Raw genomic sequence first — 13,598 nt, 5'->3', positions numbered from 1 at the left:
GGTTTCGTTATTTAATTTGGTGAATGTACATTTACATAATTTTATTCAACATATACAACAAAAAAAATAAATATAACAATAGTTTACGGCTTGATATGTATCATAGAATATTGGCTAGGAGTTTAACCCAACGAACGACCACGACGATTGTGCGGTTAGCAGAGTGTGCTCCGTGTTGCATAACAAGTCAAGTTTAGAGAGATGGCGTTAACATCACAATTGGTTATTGGTTAGTAACAGATAATAATCGATCTAGCGCACTTAGTTGCCCAATAAAGGCCGTCGATTCACGAATGGGCACTGCATCGCGCTTTTGGCATGTACACAAAGCAAATACATTTAGAAAGAGAATGTTAATTAGTCAGGAGGGACTGATGTGGGGAGGTGTGTCATCAGTGCACAACATCAAGACATCAATAGCATGCTCAACTCGACTCAATATTCACGTACATCGATGTGTGATATGTGGCCCTCTGGGCAGGTGACATATTCAAGTTGCCCTGGTGTTTGCGGTTGTAGGCCCAAATCGCACAGGTGGCCAGGAGTGAGACTAAAAAATAAAGTTGATTGGTTTAATAACTGAGCTCATCAAACAAACAGTTAATCTTACTCAGCAGGAAGACCATGAAGAAGACCTGCAGCCAGAAGTGGCTGCCACCGCTGCTATCCACAATAATGCCCGCTGCAATGGTCACCATCGCTAGTCCCAGATTCTGCACAGACTGGCAGCTGAAATAGGCACAACTAAGTTCTAAAATCGATCCCAAAAGTCAGCACATAAATGAACTTACAAGCCATATGCCGTGCCCAGTTGATATTCGGGCACAATCAGCGAGACCAGAGGCCACAAGCTGGCAGCCAACATGGAATAGGACAAGCCCATGATGCTCATGCCAATGTAGGGATCCCAGTGGGTGAAGGTCAGCAGGAAGTGGGCCAGCAGCGTGGATATGGTGGCGCAAAACACCCAGGTTACATTCCGTCCCACTTTGTCAATTACGAAACCAAACAGGGGCGATGCTATAGCAGAGATCAGGTAGACAATCGAGTTGACCGTGTTCGCCTCATCCGGTGTCATGTGGAAATTGCTCACGAAGAAGGCCTGTCCCAAAGCCACAAAGGGAAAAATGGCCACATAGTAAGCCACGCAGACCACCGACACCATCCAAAAGTCCAGCTTAAAGGTGACTATGTCGCTCAATTTGGCAATTTCCCCACCAGGATTATTATTACGCTTAAGAATGCGCTCCGCACGCTTGTCCATCCAGCCTAAACATTTGATTTTTAGAAAATTAAATATAAATAATTGTTTTAAACACAAAATTAAAACTTAAAGAACAGATCCTACCTAGAATCAGGGTGCAGAGCAGGGACATCACACATGTCGAGGAGGCCAGGAACAAGGCCACTCCCAGACCCTCGTAGCCAGAGTAGGATTTTGATACGTATCCATATAGGGGTTGCATTATCCAAAAGTTCACGGTGCTGCCGAAGCGAGCCACCGATAACTGTAGTCCGAAGACCATATTGAGCTCCTTTCCCTTGAACCACAGCACCGCATAGCTGTTTTGGGCCACAGCCAGCGACTCAGCCCCGATGCCGAACACAAATCGTCCCACTATCATCAACCAGAAGTGACCCAGCACTCCGCCCGTGGCGAAGATCAGTTGGCCAACGAGCACGATCAGCATGTAGATAATGGTGCCCAGACGGATGCCGAACACCCGATCGATAAGGAAGCCGCCCACAAAGCAGAGCACTATGTTTGGCCACGAGTAGATGGAGTAGATCAAGGTGAACTCAGTGGAGCTGAGATCCAGCTCCTTCTGGAACACATCCTGCAATGCGCCGGGATTATCGTAGCAAAAATAGGAACCTAAAAATAGAGTTAGTTTTGATTTATTGGAATATTTCAGTTTTGGAATTCCAATTTAGAAAATGTCTAGTTTAATTTATATAAATACATTTGTGAAGTCAAAAGTATTCCAATTTTTTTGATTGTTTGTTAGGGACATTTACGCAAATATTAAATAAAACCGGATATACATATGTAACTGGATTACCTTTTTCTAAATAAAATCGGCATTATTCGAGAACTTTACTTTTTGAAAGCATAAAATTGTTTCCCTTTATTCTAATTTACAACAAAATAAATTATGAGATCAAAGTGCTTTACTTTCTTTTTCTTCTATAAACCTTTTTTTTCGAATGAATCATCGTTTACGATTTTTTTTTTTAATTTGGAAATGACCCTTATTAAGGATCTTTACTTTCTTTGACTCACCAAAACCCAAGAGGCACATGAAGAGCAGGGCCAGGAATCGGTGGGGAGTGCTCGACGGATCGCAGCATCCTGCATCTTTTTGCGGACCGACGAGGACAGTGTCCCGGGTACTTCGACGTCGCACTACAGGATGCACTTCATCATCGCCGCTGCTGCAACTGCTGCTGTTTGAGGTGTCAACGATGGGTTTGCGTTCCTCGCGTGACATTTTTTCCAGTTTATGTGCCGTCAGGACGTCGGAGGAATGACAGGAAATTTGAGTTGTGCGATGGTAATTGCTTTTTCTTGCTCCTCCTTTGGAATTCCTGCGGTGGGTGGTGGTCGGTAGCGGGTGGGTGGCGCCGGGCTGTGGCCCTAGTGTTGTTGCTTATCACTAGACCACACCATTATTCCTTGTTGTTGTTGTTGCTGTTGCCTTAGTATATGTGCAGTATTGATTATTTCCACACACAAACGAATGAATACGGGAAAGTTGAAAGGGGGAATGTTACGGTTAATCTGCAATAAAAAGCCAAGATTGAAAATTGCATTCCACGCAGTACATTTTCCACGCACCCACACACAAGCAAAAAGGTAAATGTCACTGGTGGGTGTGTTTGTGTGGGTTTACTAGATAAACACGACAGATCTTGTCGCCCATTTGTTGACTAACGGTAAATGGGTAATCAATTAAGCGCGTGCAGTGTGTTGCGGCCTTAACTTTGGGTTGACACCTGATTTAGGGTTTTATTACGTTATTTGCGTATTGAAAACAGCTCAAGCGTTTGCCGATACATACACACATGTCAATAAATATGCATATGTAAACGCCGTATATCGACAAAAAGGGATTAAAAACCTAATGCCCCGTTATCGCAGGCAACAAGTAACGTCACACACTAATTCATCACAAGTCCACGGTCTTATTTTGCATTATTTACGTTATATTTTTTTAAATTGCTATTGTGCCGGGTTTCCGGTTCGGAAAAATATATTTTTTTTTATTTTAAGGAAAACGTATTTTAATGATAAAGAAGTAATTATGATGAACACGCAGAGTGGTGTCTACCATATTCAACAAGTTGAGGACTTACGGTTTATTTCGGTCCCCTGGGCAGGAGAAGAATGCTTGGCTTTACCTGATTTCCTTACCTTTAGCTGAAGGGATGGAAGTAACGACTTCTTTCAGTTATCGATGTATTGCTCACCTATAAAAATCATTGTAACGGTATACTTCTATCGCTACACCCTTAGAAAAAGAAAGCTTGAATTGTTCTAGAATTAACAATAAATAAACTACTAAAAGTATAATTTTAGTTTTCCTGTTTTAAAATAATAATAAACACCGTTGTTATTTAACAAATTAAATTTAAAAATATCAAAGCGTAAGCTTTGTATGATAAAATAACGGTATATACAAATATTTACACAAATTTGAGCCTATCGATAGTTTACAACACTGCCCGCCCTCGCATCACTGGTCAAGTGTTGATAAATGCCATTCGCGCATCAGGTGGCAACCGTGTGATTTTACACGAAGCAAAACAACTATTATTATTATTAAATTCAGCACAAAGTTCAATGATTTTTAGGTCTGCACGTACACAATTTGATCAGGAAGCACTGGCATAGCGAAAAGTATGTAAGTGAAAGTTCTAGAAGGGCAAATTTAGCCGAATCACCAGGCACACTTGGTATTTTGTGCAGTGTAAAGGCGCCTGAAAATCCAACGACAATGTTGTCTTCGTCTCGCACAACGCAAATTTATTCAAAGACCTACTGCCACATTTTGATACGCTCTCGAATAGCTAAACACGTTTCGTATGCTTGCATGTCCATTTCGTAATGCCCCCAAACAGGAACTAAGGTCTGTCCACGCGAGATGGCGGCGATAAAGGTGAGAGTCCCCCCGCTGAAATCAAACAATGGCCCATTTTTAAATGCGTTGTAAACGTTCCGCAGAACATCACCCTGGGCATTCTGTACGGCCTGTGGGACAGCATACGTGGCATGACTCTGGTCCTGCACATCGACGACGAGGTGAACCGCCAGAATGCCGAGCAGGAGCACCGCCACCAGCTGCGTCGCACCGACAAGGATCGCTACGAGCGTGCAAGGAGGTCTCCATCACCAGTGCCCAGTTCGGCGGCTGCCATGATCCGGGAGGAGTACGCCAAGCAGGCGGAAGAAAATGCCGATGAGCGGACGCTAGAGAAGATCCTGGGCAAGAAGACCGTGGTCCAGGAACAGCAGCCCCAGGGGTAAGTGACACAAAGGCTGACCAATCTCAATATATACCTACATTTATTGCGCATTTGATTTATTACCTACGACGCAGGGAGAAGAAGATCGCCAAGAAGCTGTTCAAGTGCTGCATGCTCAACGGCGGCTTCACCTGGCTGAGCATCGTCCTGTTCGAGTCCGCCCTGCTGCCCACGCTCAAGTTCTGCCTGACCATCTTCTACGGAGCGCAGTCAGAGACCCTGCCCGTCGTCTGGGGCTGGCTACATCCCATCCTGTCGCTGCTCTTCGGCATGATGTGGGTGCTGCCCATCTTCATGTTGTCCAAGATTGTGAGCTCGTTGTGGTTCGCGGACATAGCCAATGCCGCCTACCGCGTGAGGAAGGGTCGCCCGCAGCTGATCCCCGGCATCAGCAAACTAGTGGCCGACTTCCTGTTTAGTATGGTAGTGCAAATGCTGTTCCTGGTGCAGAGCATGCTGGTTAACCTAGTGCCCGTCAAGTATGTGGGCTCCTCGCTTTGCTTCGTTCACCTGTGCCTGCTCTACTCGCTGTACTCCTTCGAGTACAAGTGGTTCAACATGGGCTGGGAGCTGCACCGGCGTCTCACCTACATTGAGAAAAACTGGCCCTACTTCTTCGGCTTTGGCATACCGCTCACCGTACTGACGAACCTCTCCAGTTCGGTCATTGTCAGCAGCTGCATCTTCTCCATCTTCTTTCCCCTGTTTATACTCAGCGGCAACGAGGCGAAGCCCATTGTGGACACCACGTAAGTGTTTTTGATGTGGTAATACAGTCCAGCTTCACTAAATCGAATTTGTCAATGTCGAAATTAGTTTACCTCTTTGAACTTCAAACTATCTGCCTTTTTTGTTCTTTGGTTCGAGTATATATATAGCCTGAGTGAAATTTAATTCTCCCCTAAGCATAATTCGATTTAGAGAAGACCGTCTGTACTTCAGCTAAAAATATAAATAACTAAAAATTTTACTTCCGCCCCAGTGAGATCTCGCTGCGTCTCTTCTCGCCGGTGGTCTTCATATCGAACCTGTGCTTCGGCGGCAATCCGTGGAGCAAGGCCAACCGACTGAGTGCCATGCAGCGGCAGCAGTACGAGCTGCAGCAGCGCCAGCGACTGCTCCAGCGGGATGAGCAGCTGCTGAAGCAGCGCAAGCAGCAATATGTGCAACAGCAGCGGCTGCAGCAGGAGCAGCTAATGCGACGGGATCGAGATCGCTCCCATTCGCGGTCACAGACGCCGCAGCTGGGACAGCCGCATCGCTATGCCCAGGCGCCCGTTTTCGATGCGGGCCGGGTGCGTGACTCCTCCGCCTCGTCCACGCACAGCTCCAACTCGCCGAGCATCAATAGCCACCGGCCACCGCCTTATTACGGGAGCTCGCTGCGCGGAGCCGCGCCGCTAGTGCCCACACCGGTGCCCGGGGCACCGAGAGCGCCGCTCACCCCGCCCGTGATACGCCAGGAGTCGGGGCCCGATGACTGGAACTTGTGAGATTTATGCTTGTATACACGCAACGTAGGCTTTAGCTATATATTATAATTCGATCTGTGTAATGTACGTATCATCTACCTATCTAACCATCGTGAACTGTGTAAGTTAAAGATAACTCTAGGTCTACGCATAATGACAATGTTCGCTAGTCGACACCGCCACCAACACAACGCCCCAATCGCATCGGGCATGACTATACATATATATAGATAGAGTGGCTATATCTGAAATGCGGCTCGGCGCAACTGCTGCATAATCGTTTAGATGTTTATTTTAGGCGGCGTTTTATTCTTTAATTTTTGCTCGTAGGGTGCATTCTCTACACTAGAAATTATGTCGGGCGTAAAGTTCATATAATGTATAATTAATCAAAAATAAAAATAATTTTGTACTTTCGTCAATTGTTGCTCTTTTGGTTTAGTTAATAAGCAGGCAGTTGATTAAATGTTATCAATATGCTTTGTCTGGGATTGATTAGAAATGGTGTGAGTCAGAACAAATCTAATGCGAAGGGTGATTGAAATGTTTTTAGATTTAATTTAGGGAAGACTTTTTAATCAAAAACACAATATTATTACCCAACGTAAACCCCATTTCTAGTGCCTCCCCCAACCGAATCCAATAATAATTTCATGTTGATGTGACAGTATAACAAGCTCTTCAAAAACCTCATAATAGCTCTCCCACCAACGCAATCCGCTTTTTGTAACCGCCACCAATTAACGACAGAGTTCCAGCACGAACAATCGAACGAGGATATGTGTTCCATGTTTGGTTTTTGGGGCGATGGTGATGTGGGCTTGTGGGCGATTACCCATCAAATTGATTATCACCAAGGTAACACCCATGTGTCCACACATTGTCGGTGTTGAAAGTGGAATTGTCAGTAACACTCTGGGCAGTATCCTTTTTTAAAAGCGTAATTTCCTCGACAGTCGCAATTTATTGCTCGTGTCGTGTGGTCACTTGCCAGTTCGTGAAATCCCGAATCGAAACCCCTATGTTGATATATTGATAATGATTTTGGTGGGACTAAAGACATTTAAAAATGTTTCGCTGGTTATATTTTTGTGGTTCTTAAGCGGCTCAAACAGGGAGATCGCTGCGCAAACTACTCAAAATATCAATGTCTGTAAGTGAAGACTCAATCGATTTGAAAATGGATAGCACATATGGGATACAAGTATTCGGAAATTATGGAATTTTTTTAATCAGGGGTAACATTAGTTGTGTACTCTTTGTAAGATTAAAAATAAACTTAAAAAATTAATCAAGATAATCATATTTTCTATAAGTACACTAAGTCTGTATGCTAAGAGTAAGACCCTTTTTTACAGTAGTTCAAGGTTTGACCAAAAAACATTACACATTTTTATAAAATAACCAAATCAAAAATAGGAAATTATATTTTCCCATTGTTATCCTTGTACCTATATTTATTTTTAGGTATTCTCAAAGCATTATTTTTTTCACAAACATTCTTTGCTCAGTGCACATTAAGTAAACTAATTAGGTAAAAACTACGGGAAAAGATATTGGTGGGTGGATTAATTGGGTGGTGCCAGTCATAATAAGTTCTAGGGCATATAAACAAACGCAGTGCCACGTAATGCTTTTGGCCAATGCATTTTAACCCAACCAATCCAATCCAATCCTTTGGGATAGTGTTTATCAACGAGGTGGACAATGAACCAGCGGCCAAGGCGGTGGACGTGGTGGTTACCTATTTGAAGAAGAACATCCGATATGGCCTCTCGGTGCAGATGGATTCGATAGAGGCCAACAAATCGGATGCCAAGGTGCTGCTGGAAGCCAGTGAGTTTTGGTTGGAATAGTCCTTCGATTTTTATTTTGTTTAATTTCCCCGCCAGTTTGCAATAAGTATGCGACAAGTATTGAGAAGAAACAGACGCCCCATTTGATCCTGGACACCACTAAATCCGGAATAGCCTCGGAAACCGTGAAAAGTTTCACCCAGGCCCTGGGATTGCCCACCATTAGTGCCTCATATGGTCAGGAGGGCGATTTGAGGCAGTGGCGCGATTTGGATGAGGCCAAGCAGAAGTATCTACTGCAGGTAATGCCCCCGGCGGACATTATTCCCGAGGTTATACGAAGTATTGTGAGGCATCTGAACATCACCAATGGTAAGAAGATATGAAAACTAACAAATATATACCCAGTTTTAATTTTATGTTCTTACAAAACGCTTTTAAAACAGAAAAACGATACTATCCTTAAACATTATAAATTGAAATAATAATAATAATAATACATGACCTATTATTATTTTATTAATTAGAATTTCTACAAAATCATAAGTTCTAGATATTAGTTAAAAAAAAAGAAAAACGATTTCATTCTTATACATAATAATATTTAAATTAAAATTCCTTCTCAAATTATATTTAATATGTATTTATTTTGCTTAATACTTTTAGAATAAATACATTTTAAGTATTTCAAAAGTTTCCATTTCTGATTAACAATTTAAATTAAAGAATTGTACTAAGTTTTTGTTCAGCTTGTTACCAATAATGTAACTATATATATCTTGACCAGCTGCCATTCTGTACGATGAAACCTTCGTGATGGACCACAAGTACAAGTCCCTGCTGCAGAACATCCAAACCCGTCATGTGATCACCGCAATAGCCAAAGATGGAAACCGTGAACGCGAGGAGCAGATCGAAAAGCTTCGTAATCTGGACATTAATAACTTTTTTATTCTGGGCAATTTGCAATCGATTCGCATGGTATTGGAATCTGTGAAGCCGGCGTATTTCGAGCGTAACTTCGCCTGGCATGCAATCACTCAGAGCGAAGGCGAAATTAGTAGTCAGCGGGATAATGCGACCATCATGTTCTTGAAGCCCATGGCGTATACGCAATATCGGGACCGCTTGGGATTGCTGCGAACCACCTATAATCTCATGGAGGAGCCGCAGTTGGCGTCTGCATTCTACTTTGATCTGGCACTCCGCAGTTTTCTAACCATTAAGTGAGTTTGGCTTAATTACATTTATATTTGTCCCTTTACTTATTTATTTATTTTGAACAGAGAAATGCTTCAATCGGGTGCCTGGCCAAAGGACATGGAATACCTGAATTGTGACGATTTTCAAGGCGGCAACACACCCCCGAGAAACGTGGATCTGCGGGAGTACTTCACCAAGGTGGGCTTTTCCATTTGTACAACACAAATTATGGTTAATAAGTCACTTCAACGCTTTTTGTTCTCGTTCCACAGATAAGCGAGCCGACATCGTATGGAACCTTTGATCTTGTCACGCAACCCAGGCAGCCCTTCAACGGCTTTAGCTACATGAAGTTCGAAATGGATATAAGCGTGCTACAGATTCGTGGCGGCAGTTCCGTGAACAGCAAATCGATTGGCACCTGGACAGCGGGTCTGGACTCGCCCCTCATCGTCAAGGATGAGGAGCAGATGAAGAATCTGACGGCGGACACGGTGTACCGCATCTTTACAGTAGTGGTGGGTGAAATCAAAGGCTTAGAACGGATTTATTAAGGGTACTTAAATTCATCAAAAGGAAATGCTGACTTTAGAATAATATTTTAAATTGGGACACCCAGATATCTATTTTTTATATCACAGATAGATCTGCATTCTAAACTGGCTAACCACTTTTTTAGTTAACTAACTTTCTTAGATCGCTTTGAGCTTTTTGGAAACGGTGATATTATAATACTGACATACTTTTTTCGTAAAATAAAAATCTTAAAAAAGTTAAAAACACTTTCAATAAATTCAGAGAGTGTGCTTAAAATTCCTCTTTTATTTTTGGCAATTAACCTTAATTATTAGGTCGGTTTTGAATTACCATAAAATGAACTTGCCATAAATAGAAAAATTACTAGCCTGTAAGAAAAATGATAAACACAACATATATGTACATATACTATATTTCAAATAAGTTTGATTTTCATATAATGGTGGGTGGGTCAAATCACTTTCCTAAATAAATATTTCAATTTTCTTTGTACTTCACAGCAAGCTCCTTTCATTATGCGCGATGAAACGGCACCGAAAGGATACAAAGGATACTGCATAGATCTCATCAACGAGATAGCTGATATTGTCCATTTCGATTACATCATCCAAGAAGTTGAGGATGGTAAATTTGGCAACATGGACGAGAAGGGCGAATGGAATGGCATTGTGAAAAAGTTGATTGATAAACAGGCTGATATTGGCCTTGGCAGCATGTCCGTGATGGCCGAAAGGGAGATTGTCATTGACTTCACGGTGCCCTATTACGATCTGGTGGGGATCACCATCATGATGCAGCGACCCAGCTCTCCAAGTTCGCTTTTCAAGTTCCTCACCGTTCTGGAGACGAATGTGTGGCTCTGCATCCTGGCTGCCTACTTCTTTACCAGCTTCCTCATGTGGGTCTTCGATCGCTGGAGTCCATATAGTTATCAGAATAATCGCGAGAAGTACAAGGACGACGAGGAGAAGCGGGAGTTCAATCTGAAGGAATGCCTGTGGTTCTGCATGACTTCGCTGACACCTCAAGGTGGTGGCGAGGCTCCCAAGAATCTCTCTGGACGTCTGGTGGCCGCCACTTGGTGGTTGTTCGGGTGGGTTATCAAGTTTAAACTTTATTTAGATATATATTTTGTAATTATTAAGTTTGTTTCCTACTAAGCTTCATCATCATTGCCTCGTATACGGCCAATTTGGCGGCCTTTTTGACCGTCTCCCGTTTGGATACGCCCGTCGAAAGTTTGGATGACTTGGCCAAGCAGTACAAGATTCTATATGCCCCCTTGAACGGCTCATCGGCAATGACTTACTTCGAGCGAATGGCCAATATAGAGCAGATGTTCTATGAGATCTGGAAGGATCTGTCCCTTAATGACTCTTTGACTCCCTTGGAGCGCTCCAAGTTGGCCGTTTGGGATTATCCGGTGAGCGATAAGTACACCAAGATGTGGCAGGCCATGCAGGAGGCAGCTCTGCCTGCAACACTCGATGAGGCGGTGGCAAGGGTGCGGAACTCTACAGCAGCCACGGGATTCGCCTTCCTGGGCGATGCCACCGATATACGCTATCTGCAGTTGACCAACTGTGATCTCCAAGTGGTCGGGGAGGAGTTCTCCCGGAAACCCTATGCCATCGCCGTTCAGCAAGGCTCACATCTCAAGGATCAGTTCAATAATGCGTAGGTAGTCCCCAAAGCATATCCCTATCCATGTCATTAAATCCGTAATCTTAAAGAATCCTGACCCTGCTCAACAAACGACAGCTGGAGAAGCTCAAGGAGAAGTGGTGGAAGAACGACGAAGCCCAGGCCAAGTGCGAGAAGCCGGAGGATCAATCGGATGGCATATCCATCCAGAACATTGGCGGTGTCTTCATTGTGATCTTTGTGGGCATCGGAATGGCCTGTATCACTCTGGTCTTTGAGTACTGGTGGTATAGGTATCGCAAGAATCCCCGGATCATCGATGTGGCCGAGGCCAGTGGGGATCGTTCGAATGTCAAGGATCATCCGGGCAAAATGGCCGATGGAGTAATCCTTGGCAATTCGGGCGAGAAGTTTGAAAAGTCGAATGCTGCACTGCGTCCACGCTTTAACCAGTATCCGGCCACATTTAAGCCACGTTTCTAGGAGAAATCTGTTGGCAATGAATCGAATATTATAGTAAATCGTGCACTGGGATGTCTACGTCTAGTATTTAAGCAATTTCAGACACTTTGTGCACTTTTATTCAAATCGTAATAAATGTTTTAAAAAGGTTTGCTTTTCATTTGGTTATTATAAAAAAGATTGAAATAGGGCCTAAGCTTCCAAAGGATATTAGCTTAAAATAGCAATAACATTAATTTCAGTTTTTTGAATTTAAAATTACTTAGGGTATTCAATTGGCTTTTTTAAAATTATGCCCAACTATTTTTCAAATGCTGTTTAGTATTTAAATTGCAATATAAGATAACGCGTTTTTGGTTATAGCTTTTCTCCCACCATCTGGTCACACTATACCAAAGCACTGCCCAAAAAGTCAACATAAAATTCCATCTCCGCCCGCGCACATTAGTTTTGTTTTTAATTAACCGCGATGGGGGACAGTTCGGATGAGGAATACCTGGGCACGGAATGGATGCCATATAGCGAACGCTCCGACTGGAAGGATGTGGAGCCACTGGCCCAGGACGACGGCGTCAATCCGGTGGTGTCCATTGCCTACAGTCAAAAGTGTGAGTAATGCAGGCGGCTTTATCTCCGGAAGTTACCATCGATCTATATATATCTCCCAGTTCGCGAAGTTTTCGACTACATGAGGGCCGTGATTGCTCGGGGGGAGAAGAGCCAGCGTGCCTTGGACCTCACCACGGATGCACTGCGTCTCAATCCGGCCAACTACACGGTTTGGCAGTACCGACGCGACATCCTGCGCGAACTGAAGGCTGATTTAAATGCCGAACTCGATTACCTCAGCGAGGTGATCGGCCAAAACTCGAAAAACTACCAGGTGTGGCACCATCGTCGCGTCATCGTCGAGATGCTGAACGATCCCAGCAACGAGCTGGAGCTCACGGAGAACGCCCTGGTCAACGATGGCGACGCCAAGAACTACCACGCCTGGCAGCATCGCCAGTGGGCCATACGCAGCTTCAAGTGAGTGGGGTCTTGGGAATCCATTCCAAATATCTATAAACCTATATATATAGTCTACTAAAAAATAACAATGAAGTCAAAGCCTCAGTCAGTAAAGCTATGTCATTAAATTTAAGCTTTATTCATTCTCATTGTATATAACTGATTTACATTCAATCAAGTTTTTGTTCAAGTTTAAGTACTTATTGACTCAATTTCACTTTTTTAAATTTATAGACTCTATGACGACGAGCTGAGCTTTGTGGATCGTCTGATTTGCGAGGATCAGCGCAACAATTCGGCCTGGAATCAGCGATTCTTTGTGATCAAGTACTTTGGTTTCACGCCGGATTTGATCCAGCGGGAACTGTCGTACACGATGAACCGCATTCGCATAATCAAGAACAACGAAAGTGCCTGGAACTATTTGGTGGGTGTGCTGCGGCAGGGCGACAATGGCAAAGGACAGCTGAACAGCTACCCTGAGGTGGTGGAGTTCGTGGAGGAGCTCTACCAGGCCGGCAACCGATCCCCCTATCTGGTGGCCTTCCTCATCGATCTGTACCAGGAGCAGGCACTCCAGTTAAAGGTCGGCGATAGCGATCAGTTGGCCCGTAAGGTATACGGCCTATGCGAGGACATGGCCAGCAAACACGATACAATCCGTCGGAAGTACTGGCATTATGTGGCCACCCATCTGAAGAACCAGCTAAGCGAAGTCGAGGAGAAGCACCAGCAGCAGTAGTACAGGTCAAAAATTCTTGTTTGCTTAGTTTTAAACAACTTTACGACGTACTTAGGCCTTCTTTATACATAAATAAAATTACATTTACCAGTATAGCAGTGTCTAGAGAGTCTAGAATGTTGCAAAACCCAACCTAGACATTGCCACATGTCATCATGGGCAATCATCTTTTGTGTTTGCCGCATCTGTCCCGTTTTGTTTACC

The 13,598-nt window shown here is 43.8% G+C and overlaps 4 protein-coding genes across 6 annotated transcripts; 3 read left to right on the top strand and 1 right to left on the bottom strand.

Moving 5' to 3' along the window:
* Positions 1–10: 10 nt before the first annotated feature.
* Positions 11–3,433, bottom strand: LOC108138860 (major facilitator superfamily domain-containing protein 1). The gene is made up of 7 exons (XM_017261384.2): positions 3,416–3,433; positions 2,285–2,782; positions 1,349–1,876; positions 792–1,269; positions 611–729; positions 451–550; positions 11–310 (listed from the first exon to the last, which is right to left on the bottom strand). Exons 2-7 carry the CDS (start codon positions 2,490–2,492, stop codon positions 262–264), a joined length of 1,482 nt encoding a protein of 493 aa, XP_017116873.1. The 5' UTR covers positions 2,493–2,782; positions 3,416–3,433; the 3' UTR covers positions 11–261.
* Positions 3,434–3,763: 330 nt separating this feature from the next.
* On the top strand, positions 3,764–6,421 carry LOC108139020 (etoposide-induced protein 2.4 homolog). Of its 3 annotated transcripts, none has more exons than XM_017261626.2 (5): positions 3,764–3,901; positions 4,123–4,160; positions 4,226–4,524; positions 4,602–5,276; positions 5,510–6,421. In XM_017261626.2, exons 2-5 carry the CDS (start codon positions 4,146–4,148, stop codon positions 6,018–6,020), a joined length of 1,500 nt encoding a protein of 499 aa, XP_017117115.1. In that variant the 5' UTR covers positions 3,764–3,901; positions 4,123–4,145; the 3' UTR covers positions 6,021–6,421. The 3 variants fall into 3 exon arrangements, with proteins under 3 accessions (XP_017117115.1, XP_017117113.1, XP_017117114.1); XM_017261624.2 differs by having other exon boundaries at positions 3,764–3,905; XM_017261625.2 differs by having other exon boundaries at positions 3,764–3,905; positions 3,971–4,160.
* Positions 6,422–6,963: 542 nt separating this feature from the next.
* LOC108139070 (ionotropic receptor 25a) lies at positions 6,964–11,775 on the top strand. The gene is made up of 9 exons (XM_017261693.1): positions 6,964–7,152; positions 7,686–7,835; positions 7,892–8,167; positions 8,583–9,021; positions 9,082–9,196; positions 9,271–9,516; positions 10,036–10,628; positions 10,697–11,212; positions 11,269–11,775. The coding sequence occupies exons 1-9, from the start codon at positions 7,038–7,040 to the stop codon at positions 11,660–11,662; spliced, it is 2,844 nt and encodes a 947-aa protein (XP_017117182.1). The 5' UTR covers positions 6,964–7,037; the 3' UTR covers positions 11,663–11,775.
* A 240-nt stretch (positions 11,776–12,015) lies between these two features.
* On the top strand, positions 12,016–13,487 carry LOC108138908 (protein farnesyltransferase/geranylgeranyltransferase type-1 subunit alpha). Its single transcript, XM_017261460.2, has 3 exons — positions 12,016–12,249; positions 12,310–12,670; positions 12,887–13,487. Exons 1-3 carry the CDS (start codon positions 12,111–12,113, stop codon positions 13,392–13,394), a joined length of 1,008 nt encoding a protein of 335 aa, XP_017116949.1. The 5' UTR covers positions 12,016–12,110; the 3' UTR covers positions 13,395–13,487.
* The last annotated feature ends 111 nt before the right edge of the window (positions 13,488–13,598 follow it).

This window comes from Drosophila elegans, unplaced genomic scaffold (assembly GCF_018152505.1).
Source record: "Drosophila elegans isolate 14027-0461.03 unplaced genomic scaffold, ASM1815250v1 contig_814, whole genome shotgun sequence".
Taxonomy (NCBI): domain Eukaryota; kingdom Metazoa; phylum Arthropoda; class Insecta; order Diptera; family Drosophilidae; genus Drosophila; species Drosophila elegans.
Note: the sequence above shows the minus strand (reverse complement) of the source record. Positions and strands in the feature narration are given on the sequence as shown.

Bases quoted from the DNA above. Each gene is read 5' to 3' on its own strand.
- LOC108139070 (XM_017261693.1), top strand. From the start codon at position 7,038: ATGATTTTGGTGGGACTAAAGACATTTAAAAATGTTTCGCTGGTTATA. The intron at 8,168-8,582 runs GTAAGAAGATAT...TATCTTGACCAG, and splicing joins GCATCTGAACATCACCAATG to CTGCCATTCTGTACGATGAA. The intron at 11,213-11,268 runs GTAGGTAGTCCC...GTAATCTTAAAG, and splicing joins AAGGATCAGTTCAATAATGC to AATCCTGACCCTGCTCAACA.
- LOC108138908 (XM_017261460.2), top strand. From the start codon at position 12,111: ATGGGGGACAGTTCGGATGAGGAATACCTGGGCACGGAATGGATGCCA. The intron at 12,250-12,309 runs GTGAGTAATGCA...TATATCTCCCAG, and splicing joins CATTGCCTACAGTCAAAAGT to TTCGCGAAGTTTTCGACTAC. The intron at 12,671-12,886 runs GTGAGTGGGGTC...TTAAATTTATAG, and splicing joins TGGGCCATACGCAGCTTCAA to ACTCTATGACGACGAGCTGA.
- LOC108139020 (XM_017261626.2), top strand. The intron at 4,525-4,601 runs GTAAGTGACACA...CCTACGACGCAG, and splicing joins CAGGAACAGCAGCCCCAGGG to GGAGAAGAAGATCGCCAAGA. The intron at 5,277-5,509 runs GTAAGTGTTTTT...CTTCCGCCCCAG, and splicing joins AAGCCCATTGTGGACACCAC to TGAGATCTCGCTGCGTCTCT.
- LOC108138860 (XM_017261384.2), bottom strand. From the start codon at position 2,492: ATGTCACGCGAGGAACGCAAACCCATCGTTGACACCTCAAACAGCAGC. The intron at 1,877-2,284 runs GTGAGTCAAAGA...CTCTATTTTTAG, and splicing joins CATGTGCCTCTTGGGTTTTG to GTTCCTATTTTTGCTACGAT. The intron at 730-791 runs GTAAGTTCATTT...TGCCTATTTCAG, and splicing joins CTGGGCACGGCATATGGCTT to CTGCCAGTCTGTGCAGAATC.